This window comes from Mytilus californianus, unplaced genomic scaffold (genome assembly GCF_021869535.1).
Source record: "Mytilus californianus isolate M0D057914Y unplaced genomic scaffold, xbMytCali1.0.p SCAF_7, whole genome shotgun sequence".
NCBI lineage: Eukaryota > Metazoa > Mollusca > Bivalvia > Mytilida > Mytilidae > Mytilus > Mytilus californianus.
Genome location: NW_026262723.1, coordinates 58,743,400 through 58,770,691, shown reverse-complemented (window position 1 = coordinate 58,770,691; position 27,292 = coordinate 58,743,400). Strand labels below are relative to the sequence as shown.

The 27,292-nt window shown below is 31.8% G+C and overlaps 1 protein-coding gene across 3 annotated transcripts in view; it reads right to left on the bottom strand.

Moving 5' to 3' along the window:
• The window catches only part of LOC127709437 (disks large homolog 5-like), a 98,262-nt gene that overhangs the window by 26,943 nt on the left and 44,027 nt on the right, over window positions 1-27,292 (bottom strand). The window contains exons 2-3 of one of the 3 annotated variants that reach the window (XM_052214978.1): window positions 22,878-22,940; window positions 2,790-4,007 (exon numbers count right to left, since the gene is read on the bottom strand). In XM_052214978.1, the coding sequence (XP_052070938.1) occupies window positions 2,790-4,007; window positions 22,878-22,940 (1,281 nt within the window). Of the gene's footprint in view, window positions 1-2,789; window positions 4,008-4,343; window positions 4,411-18,192; window positions 18,548-22,877; window positions 22,941-27,292 lie in introns of those variants that run through there. The other 2 variants (XM_052214979.1, XM_052214980.1) reach the window with 2 other exon arrangements.

The window sequence follows — 27,292 nt, the reverse complement described above, 5'->3', positions numbered from 1 at the left end:
GGCAACCACATAGTGTGTCAAAATCTTGACTCAATCAAACAATAAAAGAAAACAGATGTATATATACTATATATATGTATATGTCTCAAGGGAAATCATGTTCAAGCTATCTGGAGACTTTCATGTATATCAAGTAATTAACCACATGAAACCATTTGTACATCTGAATATAATTTTTTCCTCCTTTACTGAAGACTGCACTGTGAAGGTCAAATGTATGGTGAAGACGAGCCCCTAATTATAATTCTTAACTTTGTTTACAAAAAATAATGTTTATGACATGTGTTTTCAATATTTGCTGTCGGGTTCATGTCAAACGATCTTTGCCTCATATTTCCCTTTCTTTATGCAACAATCCTTGCATCATCTTTGAATCATCAGGATACTTAACCTAATTTCAGTCAGGGGTACTACTTGTACAAGTAATTTCTATTTACTTGAAGAATTAAATATTAATATACTTGTACAAGTAAATTTGTAGGATTCTTATACAAGTGTATTTTATTTACTTGTATAGGTAAATAATTTTTTGGCTTACTTATGTCCCTTAGACATTCAGATTTTTTTACTTATACAAGTAAAAAAGTCATCCTATCTTCTTTTCTTGAATTCTTAGGACTTCTTTGCTCTAATAGAATTTTTTAATTGTCTGTCCTTTACAGATGTCTTTACTAATCATTTAAGTGTAATTTCATGGACAATGAAAATCTCATTTGTCTGTTATCTTCAGAACACTGCTCATTTACAAGCCCCCAAGGGGTAATTTTTGAAGGCCTTGCGCAAATACTTAAGATCTTTGCGCAATCAGTTTCTTTGTTGAATTAATGAGATGAAACATTGAACTCTAATAAAAAATTATGAGCTAACCTGAGAAAAATTGTTAAAGGCATGTTTTTACATCTCAAAACTTGAGAATTTTTGTGGGATTGTTAAAAAAAAAATACTTATACAAGTGAATTTTTGAGAAAATTAAGTGGAGATTATTCAAACATTATAATTAACTTATTTAAGAAATGACTGTAATATTTTTTCTGTCTATGAAGAAATAACATCAAAAATGTGGTGCACACTGAATAACCCGCGTAGCGAGTTATTTTAAAGTGTGCACCACATTTTTTATGTTATTTCGAATAGACAGAAAAAAATATTACAGTCATTCCTTATAATTTAATTCTAAAACCCATTTTAAACCGGAGTAAATCATGAAAAAACGTTGATGACGTCACGGTCACATGACAAAATTATGTCTATGAGCTGATAAACAAAACAACGTCAGCCAATCAGAAGATGCGTTATATCCAAAATTAAATTATATAAGTATATTTTATTTACTTCTTCAAGTAAATAAAGATTACTTGTACAAGTAGTACCCCTGACTGAATTTCATCCTACTTTTTCTAGGTCTAATGATGGAAAATATAACCTTGACTGTGTAAAAAGTATCCTAATGAAAACTGTATTTTTGTGTTGTGCAAATTATAATTATGAAAATAAAACACAGTTGATCATAATCATCTCATTTTGAGTTAGAAATTATTACTCTTTATCATTATGGCATTGTATTTCTAATTTTTCATTTTTCTCAAACTTGAATATATAATTTTCTCATGAAAAATATAAAAGTCATGTTAAGAAACTAATCTAATAGGGTCCTTTAAAATTTTCTGTTAGTTCCTTTTCAAACCATTGCATTTTGGATATTTCTTCCATAATATTCAAAATAACAGAGAAATGCTTCTAAGTTTTGAGAGCAACTGTATGCAAACATTTTATCCTTGACAACTTTAAAATAATAATATTGTATTTAGTCATACACCACATTTAATTATTAATGATGAGCCAAAATAAGTAAAAGTACAGTTGTAAAATATTTAATTTTTATGAACAGTACCACCCCACTTGAGAGAAAAACACAAAAGCCTTGCTCATCAAAAGTGTCTCTTGACAACCCTGAATAAGTTCGGAAGCACTTGTTATTTGTAAGTAAAAGATAAGTATACTGTAAACACTTGAGGGTGAGTTGTTACCACTTATAAACAAAGAGTCGATAGTTTCACCTAACGACTGTGGTAAACCTTGAAGTCGGTCAATCACCGAACCTGGTCATTTGCTAAATTAATATCGCTGATCAAAGGAAAGGTTAATTGGAATCGTAAAAAAAGTCTCATTTTTATTGACATAGTTGTTGGCTAAGGATATATTCTTGTCATGCTTCAGTTGTCACATAAATAAATAATGTTTACACTTGCCAGGTGTACAATAAAAACCTTACCTGTATTCCCTTTACATGTTTCACACTAGTCATACAGGTTTATCATGTAGGTAAAGTACATGAAGGCCAATTGTTATTTTTGTCATTTATGATTTATGTTTGAATAATGAATGCATGCACATGGAAGTGCTTTATTTATGTATATCTGCTAGATTTTAGGCACTGCAAAGTGTTTACTTTTTCTCCCAAAATTTGCAAGCTTTTAAAGTTTCAGACAATTTAGATTCAACTTGCCTACAATCTTTTACAACTTTTATTTCAATTCTCTGATTTATAGTTAATTTGGACAATTCTTCAAGGTATGCGAGTTAACCCCATAGATGTAATTAGGTATTGAATTCTGTTACATTATTTCATATTTTTGGAAATGATTTTTATAAGTCTCTTTTTTTTTATTATGCATCTCTTAACTTGCTTTTGAGTACATGTATGTTTGGTAAAATGGTCCACCTTTTCAAGTACCTTTTATCCTACAGATCTACAAAGAATCAATCCTTACCAAAATATATACACCTACCATGTAAATCATTTTGTAACTTTTCTATAAGTTTCTTTAGTTTCTCCGTTTCTTTGGAATCGTGATCTCGGTCTTCTGCCTCTTCTTTCCTACTTCTCTCTCTTTCATACGTTTCCCTCAGTATTCTTTCCTTTTCCATGATTGCTTCCTGACTTTCCTTGATTGCCATGTCCCTTTCCTGTTTAGCTAGTTGGAAATCTTTCCTATATTCATTCCTCTGATTTTCAATCTGATCTTTCTTTGATATTAAGTCGCCATATTTATCATATATGTCATTACGATCTTTGAATAATTGTTCACGTTCCTTTTTAATTTGTGACATTTCTAACTTTAATTTATCAATTTCTTCAAGTGAGAATTTCTTCTCTTTTTCCATTGTTTCGATTTTTTGTCTCGAATCATTAACCTCATCTTGTAATTGGTTAATTTCCTTCAGAACGTTGTCCCTTTCAGATAAAACAAGATATTGGTCCTGTTTAGCTTCCTCACACTCTTTATGAAGTTTTGACACTTTCGACAGATATTCCGAGTTTACTTTATGATTTTCTTTTATCATGTCATCTCTTTGTTGTGTCACTTTTGCAAGATCCCGAATGGCAGCCGTACATTGCTGTTTTAAACCATTTCTCTCAGCATAAGCAGACTCCTTTTCGAGAGAAACGGATTCAAATTGTTTTCTAAGTTTCATATTATCCTCAACTAAAAGTCTTACCTTACCTTCTGATTCTTTGAATTTTCCTAAAATATTTGCATACCTTTCAGCCTGATTTTCAAATATGTCACTTCCAGATGAATCGTTTCCTGAAACATTTTGAAAACTTCGTAAATCTTCACATTGTGATTTCCAATTGTCAATTTCGTCCCTAGCATGTTGCAATTGTAAAAGTACCGATTTGTATTTTTGTTGATAACTGTCTGTGTCTTTTAAAGCATGATTGTATCGTTTAACAGTTTCTTCTTGTTGCCGTTTCAAGGACTGAACTTCGGCCATGGCATTTTCACATTCGGTTTTGAGACGGTCATATTCCCTCTGGCGATCTAGTGAAGTCCTGTCCTCATTCATGCCTGAACGACTATTTATTTCCATTCTGTGTTTATGTTTACTACTTTTACTGCTTTTTGAATCTTTAGTGAGAGATGGATAAGTTTCTGGCAAATCATATTCATGTGAAGGGATAATACGTGTGTAGGTCTTTGGGCCATCTAGTGAGCGAGTATCTAAAATGATAAAAGAATATTAAAGATAATCAATATTAATCATTAGTTACAATTTCAATCTACGAAAATTGGTATCAACAAAAATAAATGAATCCACGGCATAACGTTTTTCTATTCATAACACATTTTAGAAAATCATAATGCACCGATCAATTGTGCATCCACATACTGCAAAAATATGATTTTGTAAATTCCAATTTTTACAAATGGTACTATCACATTGCTGATGTTTTCTTTTTCAATTTATCATTTCAAATCAACCACACATAAAAAATCAATTGAATGATATCAATCCAAAATAAGTGCTTATATGTTCATGTAAAGATAAATTTCAACCTAATACAGCACACAAAGAGGTATCATCTATTCCCACATAAAAATAATAAATCTGAAAACAGAACACATCTACCACTCTTAAGTAAATCAAAACAACTGTGAATAAAGTGTGAATGCAGACTGACCAATTTCCATGTATATTTCCACTACTGTAATATATTATAATCTCTGTTTATATTACAGTGCATGTATGAATAAAATTATTATTTAAACTTCCTTCTACCTAAACACTTATGCAACTGTTTATTCTAAAACAATCAATTGAGCACACAATATATTTAACTTCCAAAGAATATTTCAAACTATATATTGCCTTAGAAACATTATGCTGACCATTACGTACTTGACTTTCTGAGATGGGTATTTTATGGCAGAGTAAAATCTTATGTTACTATATCTAGATGACATTATCGCCAATAACAAACAATAAGGGTGGATCAAATCTATCTGATTTTATAAATCTATCTTTAATTTCAAGATTCATCATAAAATTGTAATTTTGACTGATAAACTGTTCAGTCTGCATTTATTTTAATCTATGAAGAGCTATTAAAGCTGTCTTTGAATATCCATAAGGTTAGGGCTAGACTTCCTAAGGATTTTTAAATAAAAAGTTTCGGTGAACATGGTAAAGGAATTTTTTTAGTTTAATAGTACATGTATATGGAATTGTTGATGGTAAATAATAGATAAGATGATTTGGCTATCATTTCTAGATCCTTTTTGGTCATATAGCTCTTCAACTGTTTCAATATTAATACATCCTTGGCTTTCAAAATATTCAGCTTTGAGCATTCCTGTCATGATGGTCAATCTAGAAAAGTGCTACAGATGCATGAAATTTATAAATTTATATAGCTAAGCAGACTGTACTAGAATCAAGGACACAAGAATATAAATTACATGATATACTGTGGGTAAGTGACAACTAACCCTATAGTACATTCAGTATACTAACAATATCAATTACCCTGCAGATTTGAATGACATAACTATAGGCTTTTATTTGCTTTCATGGCCAAAATCAGGTTTCTGAATATCAGGTGTGATGGTCTGATGGTAACCATTAATGATGAAAGAAAATTTCAAGAACTGGCACTATTTTGATGCATTCAGGGATAATCTTAACAACCCTTTGCACACCACTGTATAAAAGAACTTTAGTAAGAGGTGCAATCTTATCAAATTTTACCTTTTTCATGAAAAAAAAGTAGTGCCATGTGATTCAGCTCAAAGCATCCTTCCTAACATTCTAAAAACTTTATGGTTAAAATTGTTCATATTCTTGAACTTAGGTTATCCTAGGAGATGTTAAAACATTCAAATTGTCATCTACTTGTACTTTTTGATCCCATAAAATGACATTGAGCTTTTTCTTTTAAACAGACGAGTGACTCACTCATAGGAATCATAAAAGGCGACAGATGAAATTACTTACAGTTTATAACACCTTTATAATATAGGTGTCAGGTGCTATATTATAGAGATCTATTTCTTATTCAGTCGGGAAAATTAAAACCTTCGATACTTTGATTCACCATGATTTAACTACTGGGTTTCACTAATGTACTTGTGACTGCTTTCTGGCAAGCAGATAGCATCATCAAATTTGGTTAAATTGATATTGGTGGTCTTAATTTCAAACAAACAATTTATTTTCACCGAAATATCAGTTAATGCCTAAAACTACATATCTACAGATACTTATTATCATATAGGCTACAGAACCTCTTTAAGCCCCCCCCCCCCCCCCCCTTGCCTCCTTATCTACCCTAAAACTTTCTATGGAAAATTTTTCAGTTAAGCACAGTAAATAATAGTTCAGACATTTTTGGTGAAGTCCTGTTAAAGACCTGGACATTTCCCAATATCAGTATATAGTCTATGTAAATATTCTAAAAAATCATATCATTTAACCTACCTACTAACCCTATTCTTTTTATGGCAAGAGGTATATACAGTATATTACTATATATTTGTTTGGCCTAATACACATATTGACTGCTGGACCTAATTCATATTCCACATCAACTTTAATAGTCATGTTTTTTTATTGAAGCTTTAATCGTACTATTTCTTTAAAGCTTAATTGCAGTGGTGTAACACATGTGTTTGTATGTTTGAAATTATACTTGTTAGATTTTTTTTGCCCCCCTGTGTGTCCTTGCCTGGTCAAATACATGACATTTTACCCTCCATACCCAACTACAACAGAAACATATGTATTATATACTTTTAGGTCTATAAACAAACAGTTCTGAAAGTCAAAACTTCAAAATTTTAATGCAATCAAGATTGTTTATTTACCATAAGTGACCTTTCAAACAAGCGTGGGAGTGACAACACATTTACCAAGTTTCAAACTCTTTCTTATTCCAATTTCAATGTGTTATAGATTGCTCTGTTTTTACAAATTCTGTAAAAATACTACAAAATGGACAGATACCAGAAGAAAACATTAAATGTTGGATGGGGGCCAATATCATCAAATTATTATTGAGTATCAAAGCCATAATGAGGCTCTACATAGAGGTCAGCAGATGTAAAGGTAATTAGGGATGATTAAAGGTCATTAGGTCACAGGACAATTAGTTAACCATCTTCTCTAAAATGGTAGGATACTGACCTACAAACTAAGCTAACTTACAGATTTAGAAAAAGTTTTACTATGGAAACTAGTAATTAAGATGTTCAAAACCAAAAAAAACATGTTGGCTTTCAATCAATAAAAAACACTGTGAATATAAAATGAACAGATATTTCCTGGCAGCTATATAGGAAATCAAGGTTCCTCTAAATTTGCCTTTATGGTACACATTACCGCATGATTCAACATATCCATACAATTTTTTCTTGTCCAGTGTAATAAAACATACATGGATTTGTTTTGTTATTACTATAAACTGTCCTTAAAATAAGGCAATGTTCTGTGAATTCATTTATTTTTGGAGATATCAATTTTCAAGGACTATGGGTAATGAGTTTTTTCGTGTATACTTGATTTCATGGTTCTACAAAAGTCTTCATACACAAACAAAAAGATAATTTGTATGTCATTGAACCTTTAAATTCATGGTTAACCTAACCTTAAAATCCACGAAAATTTGTATCCAACGATTAATAACGAATCCCAAGTATAATTTCAATATTATATATAATTCTACACCAACTCAAAAATTACATAGCAATTCGAATTGAAGAGCCTCAAAACCTCATCAAGCAGATGGAAGCTGAACTGATTATATCAAACTTAAATCTCATTATACAGAAATCTCCAAACACTCAGGTTATCTCCAAGTAAAAAAAGAAATCAAAATTTGTCTTCACAAGTAGGTACAAACAAAATTAGAACATCTTACAGATCAGCTGTTCTTTTGGGTACAGTTTTAATGTGATTATATACTGGGTCACAAATTCATTTTCGCACACACTCAACAAAATAAAAACATTTGGTGTAACGAGGACCTTATTTAGACGGACTTTTCATTGCAACTTGAATCTTGAGAATTCCATTTTTATGTCTGTTTGAAAGTGTAAATTTAAAAACAAGTACATGTATCAAATCCATGACATAAATTGAAAGCCTTTTCAAGTGTTTTCGTAAACAAATCCATATATTTTGGTTGATTTTCAAATGGTTTTTAGATCTGCAAATATAATGCTAATGCAAAGAGCAACAAATACCTATGTTTGATTAATTGATTGGTGTTAAACAACACTTTCAACACTATTGTGCTATTTTGTGGTGGTCTCGTTTTTATTGGTGGAGGAAGCCAGATACCAAGAAAGAACCACCGACCTTCAGTAGATAAACTAGGTCTAAATACCTATGAAGACACCTTTATCACATACATTTACTCAGTTCTTATATGTGCTCCATAATTCCTACTAGCTCGAAAATATGGCATGAAATCAATGCATCATTTTTTTTTAAAATAAATTAATCTTATGTTATCACTTGTGTTTTTAATGTCTATGAATATTGTTAATATTAAAAAGCCACACTGTCACAGATTAAACTTTTCATATGTGTATTACTTTTTTTCTTTGAAAAAGCCTCCCATATAATGACAATTTTTGCATCAAAAAAGCTTTTGGATTAATTTTCTTACAATATGAAGGTATTGCTAACAATCTTCTTACGATGTCTTAATCATCTTAATCAATGAATAACCATCTTAATCATCTTAATCAATGAATAACCATCTTAATCATGTTAATCAATGAATAACCATTCAATCAATTCTAAAAAATGTAGATGATTTCAGAAGAGATGAGTTTTATGGTATTTTTAACACATCAATTGAATATCATGGTTTGTGTTTTTTTTCTTGTGTATTGTCTATACTGCAATTGTTTAATATAATAAACTGTTAACACAGAGATATGTCTCACCTTTTTGTACTTTTGATAATGCAAATTTGTGTTGAAATTGAAATAGCAATAATTTAACATGTAAGTTATGCAAATATTCAAAGTCAATGAACCATGACTGAAGGTACATGGCAAAACAATCTCCATGGAAATGAGATGTGCCAAATTATGCTAATAAAACTGCATACCAAATACCATAGACTTATCATAAGTTGTTCCCTTTCAACAAACCTAAACATAAACATTGACTTGTAAACTATGTAAAAGTTTCAAAGTCAATAAACCATGATGAGGGGGTGGGGCTATATAATCTCCATGGAAACAAGACTTGCAAATGCCAATAAATTTGCATACCAAATATCATTGACTTAACATTAGCGGTTGATCTTAAACTGATCTAATCACAAACTAATACATGTAAACTAAGCAAAAGTTTCAAAGTCAATAGACCATGACTGAGGGGCGGGACCAAATATTCTCCATGGAAATGAGATGTGCTAATGCTTATACAATTGCATACCAATTAACATTGGCCTTCCACTAATGGTTCCCCTTGAACTGACCTAATCACAAACTAATACATGTAAACTAAGCAAAAGTTTTAAAGTCAATAGACCACGACTGAGGGGGCGGATCCACATAATCTCCATGGAAATTGGATATGCCAATGCTTATACAACTGCATACCAAATATCATTGACTTACCACTAATGGTTCACCTTAAACTAGACCTAATCACAAACTAATACATTGTTGACGCTTCCGCCGCCGAAAACAGCATACCTATGTCTCGCTTTTTGACTCCGTCAAGGCGAGAAAAAAATCACTGTACTGATTATGCCAATAATGGGTCCTCTATTGGAAATAAAATTTATCTATCTTATAGATGTGTTGTTTCTTGGAAATTATTTTACTAAACATATCATGAACAGAAAATTATTGCTAAAGACACTAATTTTTAGTATATTTTGATATGCAGGAATGCAAATGACTGCATGTATCTTCAGAAATTATTGTGAGGTTTTTATTAATGCGAATATTGCGACTGGGTGGGTATTGCAATAATAAGAATTGGCATTCTGCATGATATCTGATACATTGATCTCTATGCAGATTTTTCTGAAATCGCAAAAATTAAAATTGCATTTTTGTCCATTCTTCAAAAATAGCAATAATAAATGCACCAATAATTTCTGAATTTACAGTATGTTCCCTAATCTTCCTATCTTCACTTCAAGTCCAATAAATAAAATTAAGAGTTATTATATAAACAAAAATTTAAGTTTGTCAACATTTTTGAAAGCTACAAAAGTTTTATAAAACTTGTTTGTGATAGCATCAGAGACAAAATTTACGACAATAAACCTTCATTGCAAGCATGATATATTCGAAAGGCTAACAGAGAAAATGCAATGAAGCTTAACTCTTACAGTATCAACAACAAAACTTACAACTTTATGCATTTTATGCCTGGGGGCCCACCCTGATTTATAAGATTATCTGAGGAAGCAAACTTCAATATGTCAACCATTTGAAAACTTACTGGTAATACATCATCAATATTGTAATCATCCTTAATTAACCAACTTGTTAAAAATAATTTTGGCACCTAATAGTAATTTCACCTTCAATAATTTTTGTTTTCCTCATTATATTAGCAACCTTGACAATTACAACCAACTTTGCACCTAGACTCAGTTCAAGGCAGATGATAATACTTTTTTTCATTTTGCACAATATAATTGGAATACTGCTATTTGTAAGACTTCTGTTTTCAATACTGTGTAATTGATAAGTTTTTTTCTATTTTGCTTAGCAATATAAAATAAAATAAGGATCTGTGATATGATAGCCAATGAGATAACTATCCACCAGAGATAAAAAGCAAAGTTCTCGAAAAGTGATGGTCTGAAGGTTTTGACCACCAAAATTTTGCAAAGGACCGACACAATTTTGGTATTTTGCAATAGAAATAATAGAGGACTAGCAGATTTTCTTAAAGGACCACCAGGGAAAATAATATTTCAAGATCTCTGCAAAAAGATGTGGATATCAGCAACTGAATTTTGGTGGCGTCACTTTAACCGTTCTAGAGTTATGCCCTTAACAAATGGAAAATTGCTTTTTTTTTTGTTTCCGTTCTCTAACGGACATACATATGGACGGACAAGGATAAAACTTAATGCCCCCTCTGCTAAGGCGGGGGCATAAAATTCCAACTAAGAGTTTTTCAATGATGAACAGGTAGTGTAACACTACTTTTGTAGATTTTTCAGAGAAAATGTTGGTAATTCTCTTTTTTAACTATTGGTGTTTAGCGCCACTTTCAGCACTATTGGCTATTTCATGGCGGCCATTTATAATTGGTGGAGGAAGCTGGAGTGCCGTAAACCACCAACCTTTGGCAGGAAAACTGACAAAAAAAATCATAGTCAATTAAGATTGGAGACCTCTGAGTCAAACGCACCGTCCACATATCAGATTCAACCTCACATCCTCAGTGTTGACAGGCTAGTGATTGCAGTAGATGAATTACTTAGATCACTGGGCAACAGAGGCCCAATTCCCTTTGAAATGTGATTTGTTTAGAATATATGATCAGGTACTAAATACCACTTCTTGAATTCATTTATGCCCTGTTATATGATATTCTATTCTATTATTCTTAAACAGGTAAAATAAATCAGCAGGGGTCCAGATGCCCATGCTACTAAAATTTGGACAAGGTCCCGAAATCAAAGCTGAAAAAAATCCATAGGGCTTATGTTTAATCTTTCATATTGTGGCAGGTTGAGCCTGCCCAAGGAATAATGAAGAATGTTCTTTTTTTTTTTCCATTGAAGCTCTTCTATTAAACACAAATACTGAAGAAATTTATCTCTTCATTTTCGGAACCACCATTTGCTATCTTTTTTTCAAGTCGTTACACAAAATCGGGTCACCTGGTTCCAAAGAAGTGGGTAAGATGACGTTTCTTTTGAACTTGGTCCTTTAGCTGAACCTTTGACAATGTCAGAAAAATCCTTGACATATTTCAACTCTGTTCAACATTAAATTTATCATAATTTACAATGACGTTTCTGTTAGTGAAACTAGACTGTACGAAGTCACATTCTACAATTTTGGCTGCTTCTGACGTGCATCTATAAAACACAGCTTTTGACTCCTCTAGAAAATATATATCTTCAATAAATCTTCATTAGAATCATAAATCTTGCACAAAATAGCTGTGTTGATATAAAATGTAGTAACATTTGCCAACTTGGAATTTGCTAAATCATAAGCTTGCAATTAATTAAACAAACAGTTCATAAGTTTGGTTCAGAAAGCTTTGAAAAGCTTACTAGTGTATAGAAGTGAGAGCTTTATATGAATAAAAAAAAATCAAATTAGATACTCTAAAGAATCAACCACTATCATAATGTAAGTTTGACGTCACAGAACTAGGTCAATACTATATAGTGCAAAATCTTATGGGAGGAAGAGTCACCGAAGAATTGCACTCAAGGATGTTAGGAATAGATAGTCAAAATATTTTCTTTTTTACTTTAACATTATACTTATCAGATATAATACCATGCACCAACTAAATGGTAAAATAAAGATTATGTGCTTGGTTTTGAGATGAAAATCTTTCACAAAAACAAAAATTTGGCTTGAATATAACATCTTTGGATTTTAGTCTAAATACTAAAGAAAGAAGAAATATAGGGGTTACTCAGCAAATTTAATTAATGCATCAATGAGGAAAATACAGGAGGAGCTAAAATATTATAAGGGTTTCAATGGCCTGGTGGTCTAAGTAGTACATCTACAGTGAGCACTAGTCTTTCAATGCTGAGGTTGTGATTAGAGCCCTGCTTGTTCAAGGTGTGTTCGACTCTGATCTTAATTGACAAGGATTTTCCTGCCAAAGTGCTGAGAGAACCATCAACAATTAGGCAGGAAAACTGGATATACTAGTCAATTATTAAGATTGCAGTTGAACGCACCTAACATGTCCGGTAGTTAGACCACTTAGCCACTGAGGCCCCTAACCTAATTCATTGAAAGCTACCAATTGGCATTTACTGTGATATAAAAGTGTAATTATTGGATACAACCAGTCAGTCACTAACACCCTCATAGGTGTATCTTACACTTCTAGTATGGTTCCTTTAACTTAACCCCTTTGTGGGTATGAATAAAAGATAGAAAGATTACAAAGATAGCAGAGTTAGCTGAGTTATACAACAACAGAACAGATTTTTTCGGCAAACGCATCATCACAGTGTATGATAAAGCAATTCTGTTGTATACTTGTTAATTTCTGAAACTGATTTTATAATTGACAAGATAGGAAGAAGGTGATTATACTCCTTTGGTGGTAAGATCGCATCTGCCATCTATGTTGTTTGGAACTGCACATCTGGCCATTTTATCTTATGTATATACAGATCCTATGATAAAATTTGCATTTCTCAGCACCATACATTGTTCAGTAAAGATAAAACTACCACAATTTTCTGACTGAGCTGCTGTTATCTGCACAAGTTTTCAAACTCTATGTCAAATTAGTACCAGTTTTAACTTCAGTTCTGCAATTTGGTGCAAAAAGTAATCTTAATTTTATATCGGGAGCACCTGAGATCACCCATGGATTTTGGTGGGGTTCGTGTTGCTCAGTCTTTAGTTTTCTATGTTGTGTTTTGTATACTGTTGTCTATACGTAGTTTTTTGTCATGGCATGGTCAGTTTTGTTATCTACTTATGAATTTTAATGTTTTATACATTCTCAACCAACTTTTGTCTGATTCATACAGCATTTTGTATAATTGTATAAAAACCAAATTCAAAACAAACCAGGTAAGAGAGTAATCTCCCTTTAGCACTATATTTCCTAGATTAAAAGGAAAAGGAAAAAAGTATACTTACCTGCAATCATTTAATTTGACTATGACCATCCATGAATGCCTTATTGGATGGAATAGCCATTTAAGTATCAACTAACTGATGCTTTACACATCAAGTAATTTTTTCTGTAAAATACTTATTTACGACAGCAGTATTTTATTGGATTAAATTTAACAGGGCTAATCTTTTTCTTCAGTTGTATGTTCATGTCATTGCAAACTTAATTTTTTTGCAACATATTTATCCTCTTTTGAAATTTTGTTCGTTTTATCTTCAAGCCTTAAATCTTTATAATTTTTTTTAACCCTCAAAATTCAAACAGTTGCTTCAAAAATTCAGTATGAGCATTTAACAACATCATGCAGGTAAATATCTCTACAGCAAGGACAAAATAAATCGATCATCAAATTTTTATAAAGTAAATCTACACAATACACGGTAATTTTGTTTGCTTTGAATTTAATACAATAGGAAAACCTACAATTAGTTAGAGTATGATCTAGTGCTTTGATGAATACCGTTAGGACCAATTAAGCTTGATATTTTGTTCAGATTTTAATGAAAGACAAAAAAATTGATACTAATCACAGTAAAACATGATATTTTCTTTAGATAGATTCTTTTTATGTTGACTTCAAATTGATTGCTTAGTACCTTAAATCACGCATTCAGTTTTGTAACATTGATTCATTGTTGTTTGCTTCATGTCCAGTGGCAAATATTTCATGCATATTCATGATGAGAAAGTTTTGTTACAAACATAAATTGGTATTCAGAACTATCAAATAAAAATGCTTACATGTATATATATCTCATAAATGCTCTTTTGGACCAGGTTACAAAAAATTCTACCAACTTATGACTTTTTGACATGAATTTCACAGAATATTCCTGGTCCAAATAAAATTCTGTGTTCGTTATATATTTTCAAACATTTTGTTATTATCAATCACTTATTAAACTTGAATAAAATACGTTCTAAATTCTATTTTCTTAAATACTGCAGAGAAAAGAAGTTTGCACACTTTTTCTTTGTTGTCTTATATTTTCAATATTGTTATCATTAAAATTTTTTGTAACATCTTTCTTTAATAAAAATATTTTAATATTCTTAATATTTGGGTTTTTTTTTTAAATCTTAGATCCATCCAATATAAAGTTTGATATCATGCATCAAACTGATTACAAGCTGTTTTTATTTACAGCTTCAGTGATTCTTATCTTCATGCTTATAAATGCACTTATTGTTTTACATTTGTGATGGTACTAGACCTTCCTACTTTTTTAAAATCTCAATAACTTTATGTTTCCTGTCACTTTTAGACAACCTGGTGATTGGCTTATTGCCTTGTCCAGAATTCAAAACAATGCTGGCCTGTAATTTGACCAGTTCCATTAGTCTGTTCATTCCATGCTATGCCCACAAAATGCATGAAATGTTTGCCACTGGACATTATCCAAACAATAGCCAATTTATACTTTTATGTAGAGTAGTATTTTTAAACACAACAGATTTCAAGATAAATGAATATGCCTGTATGATCACCCTGTTTTTCTTTTCAAAATTGTGAATAGGGGACAGGAATATTCAATTTCAACAGTTGAACATGTCTTAAGAAAACACATCAATTTTACTGTTTATGTTTAAGTAAAGGTTAATGACAGGTATCATCAATATTTCATATTTTGCTGCCAAAAAAAAGAGAACAGTGATGGATTTTTCTTATAAATGAGGACGCTTCTGACTAAATATCTGAATTTTACTTTATCAATTCATGATCAACCAATGTCCTAAATTTCAGACAATTCTTTTGAGATCTTGAGGGTTGACAATAAAATAAAAGATCAACAAAACTATCATAAATCGTTATCAATAAAAACATTAATCAAACTTTGTTTGTTTACATAATTTTGCCTGATATAAACAACACATCCTAAGGGGTCTGAAGTTATATTTTATGGAGTTAATTCCTCTGATTCACAACTTTTTGACATAAATATCTGGAAGCTACAAACTTTTACCACTTCACATGTATTTTATGCAATAAAAATACAAGGGTACTCGTGGGTATATTTACAACACAAGGATTTATATTAATAACCAAAATTAAATTGTGGATTCTTTAACAAGAGTGCACACGCTGAAATGTCTCGCCTTCTTTACTAATCATTGATATTATGTTGATAGTCCTAAATATAAAGCTTTATTACAACTGTCACATAAACTTAACATTAACCAAGTAAACTAAACACTGAGCAATGAACCTTGAAAATGAGGTCAAGGTCAAATAAAACCTGCGTGACTGCCAAATAGATCATAAAATATTTCCATACACCAAATATAGTTGAACTATTGCATATAGTATAAGAAAAACAGACCAAAACACAAAAACTTAACTATAACCACTGAACCATGAAAATGAGGTCAAGGTCAGATGACACCTGCCAGTTGGACATGTACACCTTACAGTCCTTCCATACACCGAATATACTAGACCTATTGCTTATAGTATCTGAGATATGGACTTGACCACCAAAACTTAACCTTGTTCATTGATCCATGAAATGAGGTCGAGGTCAAGTGAAAACTGTCTGACGGGCATGAGGACCTTGCAAGGTACGCACATACCAAATATAGTTGAACTATTGCACATAGTATTAGAAAAAAAGACCAAAACTCAAAAACTTAACTTTGACCACTGAACCATGAAAATGAGGTCAAAGTCAGATGACACCTGCCCGCTAGACATGTACACCTTACAATCATTCCATACACCAAATATAGTAGACCTATGGCATACAGTATAAGAAAAACAGACCAAAACACAAAAACTTAACTATAACCACTGAACCATGAAAATGAGGTCAAGGTCAGATGACACCTGCCAGTTGGACATGTACACCTTACAGTCCTTCCATACACCGAATATACTAGACCTATTGCTTATAGTATCTGAGAAATGGACTTGACCACCAAAACTTAACCTTGTTCACTGATCCATGAAATGAGGTCGAGGTCAAGTGAAAACTGTCTGACGGGCATGAGGACCTTGCAAGGTACGCACATACCAAATATAGTTATCCTATTACTTATAATAAGAGAGAATCTAACATTACAAAAAATCTGAACTTTTTTTTCAAGTAGTCACTGAACCATGAAAATGAGGTCAAGGACATTGGACATGTGACTGAAGGAAACTTCGTAACATGAGGCATCCATATACAAAGTATGAAGCATCCAGACCTTCCACCTTCTAAAATATAAAGCTTTTAAGAAGTTAGCTAACGCCGCCGCCGCCGCCGTAGCCGCCGCCGCCGCCGCCGGATCACTATCCCTATGTCGAGCTTTCTGCGACAAAAGTCGCAGGCTCGACAAAAATCAATAATTTATTCTGATCTTAAACAAACCCTTATAAAGTTATTTTATTCAAGGAGACACAACCAAAATAGATACAACAAATTTTTCTCTGGTTTTTAGATCAAATATGACATTCATAAATCACACTGAATATACACAATGCAGAAACATCAAATTTTCCAATTTGTTTGTTCATAATATTCTCTCCCCCACATCCAAAAAAAAAAGAAAATGGAAGAAGATTTTTACAGTATTACATCTGAAGGAATATTATTATGATATATCAGATAAAACGTAATATTTCCTATGTTGATGAGACAAATACATGGCAATAACTGTCATAACAATACTTAGTATTGAGGAGAGTTGGTTACTGATTCTCCAAACCTGCAGACAGGAAGTACATAAGGTTCAAGGTTATCAAAAGTTCAACAGCACTAATTGGGAATGTGGCAAAATAATATCAACAGTAATAATCCTACATCATATTTTTTCATCTTAAAACATGTACACTACAAAAACAAATTCAAGCCAAGAAATCCATTCTTTTTACCATTTACATATGAGGTACATTTGGGTACAATTAATCATACATTTGACTTAAATTGCAAGCTCATCAGAAATGATTTTAAATTCAAATGAACAATATCATTTCCTATTTCTAAAGTTTTAAAATTCATTTTTGATATCACATTTTGGAAGACACCTTTTTGTAGTTACTGTGGATTCATTTATTTCCATGGGTACCAATTTTTCACGGATTGAGGGAAAATAGTATTTTGACAGACATTTGATTTCGATTTCATTTGATGAAGTCTGCATACAAGCATAACTTTGCTGAACATTTCAATTTGTAGTTTACTTATACCCACAAAATATAAGAAAATTGGTGGCCAATAAAATTAAATAATAATAAATCAACAATAAAGTCACTTCTATTAAATAAAATCATCACCATAAGAAAGGTTCCAACATCTCAAATTCTGAAATCGTAGGACAGTTTCTACACAAATAAAAAAAAAATACCAATCCTTTTCAAGAAACCATTATTTAAACTCAACTAGAAAAAAAAGACAAAAACCTCATTGACTGCACCAACAGCTAGGTCAAAGTCCAATCAGTTTTACATGCAAGAAGAAAAGATAAAATTATTATAATCCACCCATCATCAAAACAAGCTCACTTTCAAGACAATCAAACAATATAAATTGTTGCTGAACTTACCCCTATGAAATCCTACCATAAATCCATAATTCCTTGCATTTTGAGAGTCCATGTCTAAATTACACTGAATCTGGTGGAGAAACCAGGTTGTTTTGTGCTATAAACATCTGTCTGAGTGTGCAAAGCTATTAGCTGTATTTAGATTCGCCTGACCTAGATAGTTCACTCCAAATTACACATATTACACATCAAAATCCTTCAATCTAAACATTCACTCAGTATGTTTGATAAACATTGCAGATCAACCACAAAATCTACTTTCCTTTTATCTGTTAATCCACTGCATGAGAAACAAACCCACTATTCAAAGTCTATCGTGTTTGTCAGGATTATTTATTCTTTGTAAAGTTAAAAAATTTATTTAACTGATTATCCAATGTTTTCATTACAATTCAAAGTACATGTATATATATATCTGCTTAAAAAGTTCAAGATTATCATGATGGCATTCTAAAGTTTTGTCTCTAAGAATTATTTCATTGTTATAAAATCCAACATAAGATTTCAATCAACAACAATACATTACACTGAAAAAAAATAAACATACAAAAAAAAAAAAAAAAAAATCTTAAAGAATTATCCTAATCACTCCTATTACTAAACATTTTTTCTAAGTTTTGTCTATTTTACTATTGAAGAAACAAAGTCGGGTGAAGACAGTATAAAAAAAGTCTCATCCAATCTACATTTACATGGATGTTACACTGCATACGCACAAAGTCATATTCTGACTTCACAAACAAAATGTAAACAAACCAAAGCCTCTAAGCTACAAAAGTACATGACCCTATCATATATTTCCAATCCTCTCCAGCCATTAATGGTTTATACAAATTTTTACATGTACATGTAATAATCTTGCAATTAATGACTCCCACTTATATAAATATATATCCAATTAATTTGGAAATGATAACCATACCGGCCAATACACTATCTTGTAATATGAATTTCCTGAGTCGAACATGTAACACATAAAATCATTTATGAAACTGATTCATCTTAAATTCATAACCATTTTGACATTTTATGATATATTGTCAATCAAATCTTCATATATCCATATGGAACAATTTCTACAACAAGTATTCAGGACTGGCTTTTTTTTATGGAGAAATCAATGTCGTCCCAAATTAATTACGCAAACTAGATAATTATTTCTTTTAACGAATCAAGCAGAAATACATTTAACGCAAAGTTGGATACTAAAAACATGAATATTTTACTTCCATTACTATTTAAAACCTGTCTTCGTTATAAAAATAATACCTTACGCATTTGAAAAAGTCGTGAGCAATTAAATTAGTCAGACAGCCTTTAAGCCTTTTTCTTAATTGAAGTTCAGTCCATAATGAAATCCTATGATTACGAAGCTTTGTGTTTCAGAAATAATATTGGAAAAATCCTTGATATTATTAAAGGATTTTCATATAATCTCTTACGAATTCCTTCAGGAAATTCAAATTTGTGTTTTTCTCTAAATTGGCTTAAATAAAGATACATATGAATTAAAGGAGACGAGAAGAATATTTCAACGAGACAGCAGCCAAACAAATCCTGAACAAAGGCATTTCTCAGGAAAAAGAGGAAGAAATATCAATCATTTAATAATAGAATGTATTGCTTATAGTGTCCAAAGTTGACCAAAATAGAGGGGTGAAGCTCCCATCTGCCCTTTCAATGCACCCTCTGTCCTTATAGTCTTGTCCTATGCATTTTTGCTTTCTGAAGGAAAGTAAACCCTTTTCAATGAAAACAAATCATTTAAATAACTCAAAATTAAGCTTTTTACATTGATTGGTAATTGCTTTACGCCGCATCTCATCGGTGAGAGCTATTTCAAATATCATAACAAGACAAGCTTTTAATAAACCCCAAATACCATAAATCTACCAATAATACATTACTTATCTAATTGTTTCAAATTTTTATCTTTAAACATGATCAACTTTGTCCCTTTTCAGGCAAGAAACCACAACGATGTGTCCGAATCATTTTAAAACTGTGCACCTCTGCCCTAAAATCCAAGCTAAAACACGGACTTAGATACCGTACACAAAAGTCGATGCAGCATGAAAAGAAGGTCAGGATTCAATGAGGATTGCCTACATTTTAATGGAAACCTGATCAACTGCATAAGACTAGAGAAAATTTGTAATTCGTTATATTTAAATATATGGTTCATCTGTACCAGCAATATCCATGAAAATTGGTATCCCATGAATTATAAATATAGAGAATCCACAGTATCAACTTTCATGTACATTTGACATCTGAGATTATCAAATAAGTTTCCTCTGTCAAATTGTAACTCAAAATGTAAAATGACCTAAACCAGTGATTCATATGATATGGCCACATAATAATTATTATAACCACAATATTGTAGTAAGCAGTGAAATCTCATAGATGCACCTGCATACCAAATTACATGGTTGTTTGTCAACTGGCAGTGGGCAGATACACTTATTTGGCCTCAAATATATACACTTCCTTGAGGAGAACTGAAGAGTATGAAGTGCTACTCGATATAAACCAGTCGTATGTACCTTACAATATGTGCATAATATTTAACATCTGACACTGTTTTGTTTATCCTTAGAGATCTACAATAATTATTATAGGTATTCATTTCTGAATATATTAAATGGATATAGTTAAGCTGATTTCAGTATTAAGTAAATAGCGAGAGAGGTTTGGTGGTCATTGTGTGGCAATGAAAAATCCCATTGTGTGCTAAATTAGAGTTCAAAATGTAGCAATAACATGCATGTTATATCCTTCACCTTTGGTATTTACAAATATAACTTAATATTCTGTTGCAAACCCCTCTCTTTACTCTTGTATTTTTTTGTTCTTGATCTAACCCCACCCACCCACTGACCAGTAAATGTCATATTGCATTTGTATAGTTTTTATCTCTTATGTTGGTGGTCAGTGAACTTTTGACCTGCAAGGTCAAGTCTCCATCACAATAATAATGCATAGAATTTGCTTTCAGTCACTTCTTTTTCTTTTCTAAGATTCTATTTTCCAAATTATTTCCCTCACTGCCATATTTCATTTTACATTTTGAAATATTTCTCTAAAACATTTTGAAATTTCAATGAAAATCAAGCAAAACTTTTTTCCCTTCTTTTCCCATATTTTTTTAAGGAAGGAGAACTGGTTTCAAGTGGCCTTAAATGTAGACATGCATGATCCAAACGAATTCTGAGTGGACACAGGATAACCTTATCTCAGGAGTGAAAAAAACTATATTCAAAATGTCTGAATATGCGAGATTTGTGAGAAAGATGATAAGATTGACTGGTTAGTCCTGAAAGGTTTTTTAAACGCCTACTTAAAAGACTGCAAGCTTAAAAGTAGATATGAAACTTCAAGTTTCTCAATTTACTTGTCAACTTTACACTACTTAAGTCTGTCTATCAGTTACATGTAATGGTTTGATCAGGGAACATTTTAGGTTTACCTATTATATTTTTATCCTGACAATGTCAGAGGTGCTATATCCATGATGTTATATTTAATTATAGACTAAAAAACAAACAAATGCCTTTAATTACAACACAAATATATATAACCTGATATCCGTGGGATGTAAATATCTGTACCAAATGTTTCTGTATATTCTAGAGTACTAAAAAACCAAGGGACATAACTCAATTTCTTGCTGCTGCTGGATAACTTCCCTTTGATCTCACAGGTGGGTCACTTATATCTCAATCACAATCATATTCGAAACATCAAATAAACAATTACCTGACAAAGCAAGCCACATCAACCTATGTCCAGCAGTCAGAATAAATTATATATGATTATTCTAGGTCAATGTTTGTTTCAGAGTAAACAATGCAAAATGGCCTTGTCAGAGTTGATGTACATCAAAATTGCTACTGATCATGATCTTTCATTATTTTTACTCATTTTTTACCATGACTAAATATTGCAGACAGAACATTTTTTTCTTAATTTTCACAAATAAAATGGATAAAATTGTTCATACAATATATTTGTATTTAATATTATTAAAGCTCCAAGAGTTGAGACTGTACATGCCTTTAAGAAGTGAAATAACTTGGTGTTGTCTTTTATTCAGGGCAGATCCAATTCCAAGACTTTATTTCAAAATGAACACCATTTTAAATATATTTCCAAATTTAAGTTTTTCATAGAGATCTACTTAGATTTACTGTGGTAAATTGACTACAGTATGCTCACTGGAGATCAGTGTAGATTGAATATGATACTTCATGGATGTCTACAGCTGATTGTATATTGCATGCAGGTCACTTTATGGAGGTATACATAAGACTGACTGTGGTACAGTATGCTCACTGGAGATCAGTGTAGATAGATTATAATACTTCATGGATGTCTACAGCTGATTGTATATTGCTTTCAGGTCACTTTATGGAGGTATACATAAGACTGACTGTGGTACATCAACTACAGGATGCTTCCTGGACATCAATTTAGATTGATTGCAAAATGCTTAACATTTGTATATTGACTGAAGGTTGCTTGACAGAAATCTACAGAGATTGATTATTGGTTTCTTAATGAAGATATATACAATAATTAATTGTTTTTTTTAACAGAGATCTACTTATATTAACTCTTAAAACTGCATATAACAGATCTTTTTCGAATGATTGCAGGTCTGAAATTTTGGTATAGATTACCTGTTGTGCTGGATTGGTTAAGTATATCTTCTTCCGAGGATGCAAGAGACAGTGAGCGAGAGTCTGAAAAAAAAGAGAAGAAAATTTCTTATTTTCTAAAACATTCATTGTAATGACTTATTCACTCAAACTTCAAGTCTTACCTTTAGTTTAGATGGTATCTTTTTATATCACAGACACACTATATATCAATCGACATATTTCATTTGTGTATTGTGCTAACACATTCACACCTTCAGCTTCCTTAAACAGACTTTATGATGATGCAACAGATATTTTGCTAATGCCTTTAAGTAGTGTAATAATTCTGTCAATTCAGAAATTTTTGGGATGTGTTTATTATCGGGACAGGTTTTGCAAAAATAAAATTTGCATTTACATTTTTGATAGCATTATTTATATGCAACATTTCCTAAAATCATTATAATTAAACCTTAGCATTTCTTTCCATTGTACAACAATCCAATAAATGCATGCATAATTACTGATATTTCTTTCAACTGTATGCATATAAATTATCTAGACATTGCCATATATACTTTTGTGATTTCTAGTCAAATTCAAACTGAAATATTATTAGTCTCTATCAATATCATTGCAATAAACTGTCAACACAGAGATATGTCTCGCCTTTTTGTACTTTTGATAATGCAAATGTTGAAATTAAAAAAGCAATACTTTTAACATGTAAGTTATGCAAATATTCAAAGTCAATGAACCATGACTGAAGGTACATGGCTAAGCAATCTCCATGGAAATGAGATGTGCCAATGCTAATACAACTGAATACCAAATACCATTGACTTTTCATAAGTCGTTCCCTTTCAACAAACCTAAACACAAACATTGACTTGTAAACATGTTAAAGTTTCAAGTTCAATGAACCATGATGAGGGGGTGGGATTATATAATCTCCATGGAAACGAGACATGCAAATGCCAATAAATTTGCATACCAAGTATCATTGACTTAACATTAGCGGTTCATCTTAAACTGATCTAATCACAAACTAATACATGTAAACTAAGCAAAAGTTTCAAAGTCAATAGGCCATGACTGAGGGGGGGGGGGGGGGACCAAATATTCTCCATGGAAATGAGATGTGCTAATGCTTATACAATTGCATACCAATTGATATTGGTCTACCACTAATGGTTCCCCTTGAACTGACCTAATCAAAAACTAATACATGTAAACTAAGCTAAAGTTTCAAAGTCAATAGACCATGACTGCAGGGGGCGGGACCAAATATTCTCCATGGAAATGAGATATGCCAATGCTTATACAATTGCATACCAAATATCACTGACTTACCACTAGTGGTTCCCCTTGAACTGACCTAATCACAAACAAATACATGTAAACTAAGCTAAAGTTTCAAAGTCAATAGACCATGACTGCAGGGGGCGGGACCAAATATTCTCCATGGAAATGAGATATGCCAATGCTTATACAATTGCATACCAATTGATATTGGTCTACCACTAATGGTTCCCCTTGAACTGACCTAATCAAAAACTAATACATGTAAACTAAGCTAAAGTTTCAAAGTCTATAGACCATGACTGCAGGGGGCAGGACCAAATATTCTCCATGGAAACGAGATATGCCAATGCTTATACAACTGCATACCAAATATCACTGACTTACCACTAGTGGTTCCCCTTGAACTGACCTAATTACAAACAAATACATGTAAACTAAGCAATAGTTTTAAGATCAATAGACCATGACTGAGGGGGAGGAGCCTAATAATCTCCATGGAAATGTGATATGCCAATGCTTATACAACTGCATGCCAAATATCATTGACTTACCACTAGTGGTTCCCCGAAAACTGACCTAATCACAAATTAATACATGTAAACTAAGCAAAAGTTTCAAAGTCAATAGACCATGACTGAAGGGGCAGGGCCAAATAATCTCCATGGAAATGTGATATGCCAATGCTAATACAACTGCATACCAAATATCATTGACCAACCACTAGTGGTTCACCTTAAACTAGACCTAATCACAAACTAATACATTGTTGACGCCGCCGACGCCGGAAACAGCATACCTATGTCTCGCTTTTTTACTCTGTCAAGGCGAGGCAAAAACTGTAAAATCTGAATGTTAACCTCATTTTGACTATTGATTGATGGTGTTTAACACCTCTTTCAGCTCAATTGGCCATGTCTTGGCGGACAGTTATTATTGGTCTGAGGAAGCCAGAGTACCCGTACAGAACCATCGTCCTTCTGCAGGACAACTTGCATTCCTAGTCATTAAGATAGTTTAATACACCAGCTTCCACGAGCGAGGCTCCAACTCACAACCTCCTCATATAGACTGATATAAAAGTTAAGTAAGGTAATCCAATAGCCTATTGTACATATTCCAAATTACTATCCGTTTCAAAAATCATGTACCCTACTTCACTAGTGAAGGACCAAAACACACTCACTTCTTTATAGATACAGGATATAATTATTTCATAAAAAGGTAATGAAATACAATGGTTTTTTGGCCAAATAAACATTCTCAAGTTACAAGCATTAGTTTTCAAGTTACATCCATTATTTTTCTGTGAAAGCTTTTTTATTACAACTAACAACTTTTTTCAACTATATAAACAAGTTTCACCTTGTAAAACAAATTAAATTTACTTGACAATGCCCAAGGCTCTACTTCTCACAAGCTAAATGTATCCTTAAAAATAAAAATCATTCATTTAACAAAGATGTAAAAACTTTGAAATAACATTATCTCACACTTGTTTACAGTACATATACAAGCTTTTAAAAGACGTCCCAAATTCTTAACTCTTAAAGCGTAATAATATCTTTTGTTACAAAATATTCACATTTTCAAAACTTTATAATTCAAAACTTCTTTTAAGAAGCTGATACACATTTAAAATTTTTAAATAAATACAATAAATAAAGCAACCAGGTTTTGGTGTATTGGGATATATTCAACCACTTATCAAGTTATCCAAAGATCAATAAAAATGAAAATAATACCATAAATCATTCAACCTTTAAAAATTGATTTAATGACCAATAAATAACATGAAAATTATACCCGTATTTACTCATAATATGAATACCCAAATTCACATAATGTTTTATTTCAGGTTAAGAATATATGTCCAAAATTTTAAACAAAAGCAGAAAAGACTCCTGCAGCTTACCAAATTTCTTAATATCGGAAATTTTGCAAAATATATGTATTTCTGTGGATTCATTATTATTCATTTGGGTATTAATTTTCCTGGATTTCATAGGTATAGATTAACCACTTCAATGAAGTATAAATTTCTCATAGGCTTGTAAAGAAACTTTGGCAAAACCACAAAATCAAGTATCCAAGTAGGAGAATTGGTCCCCACGACTTAATGAATCCCCAGTAGCTGCGAATTATCGAAATGAATTTTTTTTTTTACTTATTGAGAAAAATTTTACTAAGTTCAAGTTTTCAAAATTTTGTGGTTTCCTTATTTGCTCCAATCAATTTAGTAACTAAATTTTGTAGTTCATTGAGAATTTAAATTCTTGGTTTCTCCTTCCATTGTAAATGTATAAAATCCACAAAAGTTGGTATCCCATACCATGAACATTAATAAATCTGCAGTAATACTGGTTATATGAAAAATCAGCTAGTTTATGCTGAAAAACATCTATACTAAGGCCCCAAAACTAGTACATGTGTATAATCTTAGCATCTTCTTACACCCCCATTATGCTATCAAGTGTCGTAGACCTTTGACCTTGAGTTAAAATATAGGTTCAAGCTCTTCCAAGAATTGTGAAATTATGATGCAAGATTGCTCTTTAGTATTCTCATTTCAGGTTGAGTACTTATCCTTTGACCTCTGACCTTTAAAATAAATACTCTCAATCGTCAAGCACAGAACAAAGTATACAGGCCAGATTGGTCTTATGAATGGCCTCAAACAGTGTTGAGAACAGACAGGATGACACAGATGGATGGTCAGTGACTCAACAACTTTGACCATGGCTGCGATTAGTCCAACAGTATGAAGATGAAATCTTATTACTATATAATTCATTATTTCAGTCTCCATGACAAAATAGAGCAAGGAAATGACATGAAATTTAGGTTATTTTAAACTTTGGTTATAAAATGATGATATATGTGCTCAGCTGATACAACATTTTACAATATTGATGCATCTTTGAACTCAGTTTTGAAAATGATTAGTCCAGACAGATTTTCATGAGTGCAGGACTCATGAACTCATCTTACTGAGAACCCTGTACATACATATCTTACACGAATACAATTACAATTTAATTAAATGAAATTAATTAATTTTTGATAAAAACTTGCCTGTAGATGTGTTACAAACAAATCCAGAACTATTTTGGGCTTATTCCAGCCTTATATAGAAACAGACTGGATTAAAA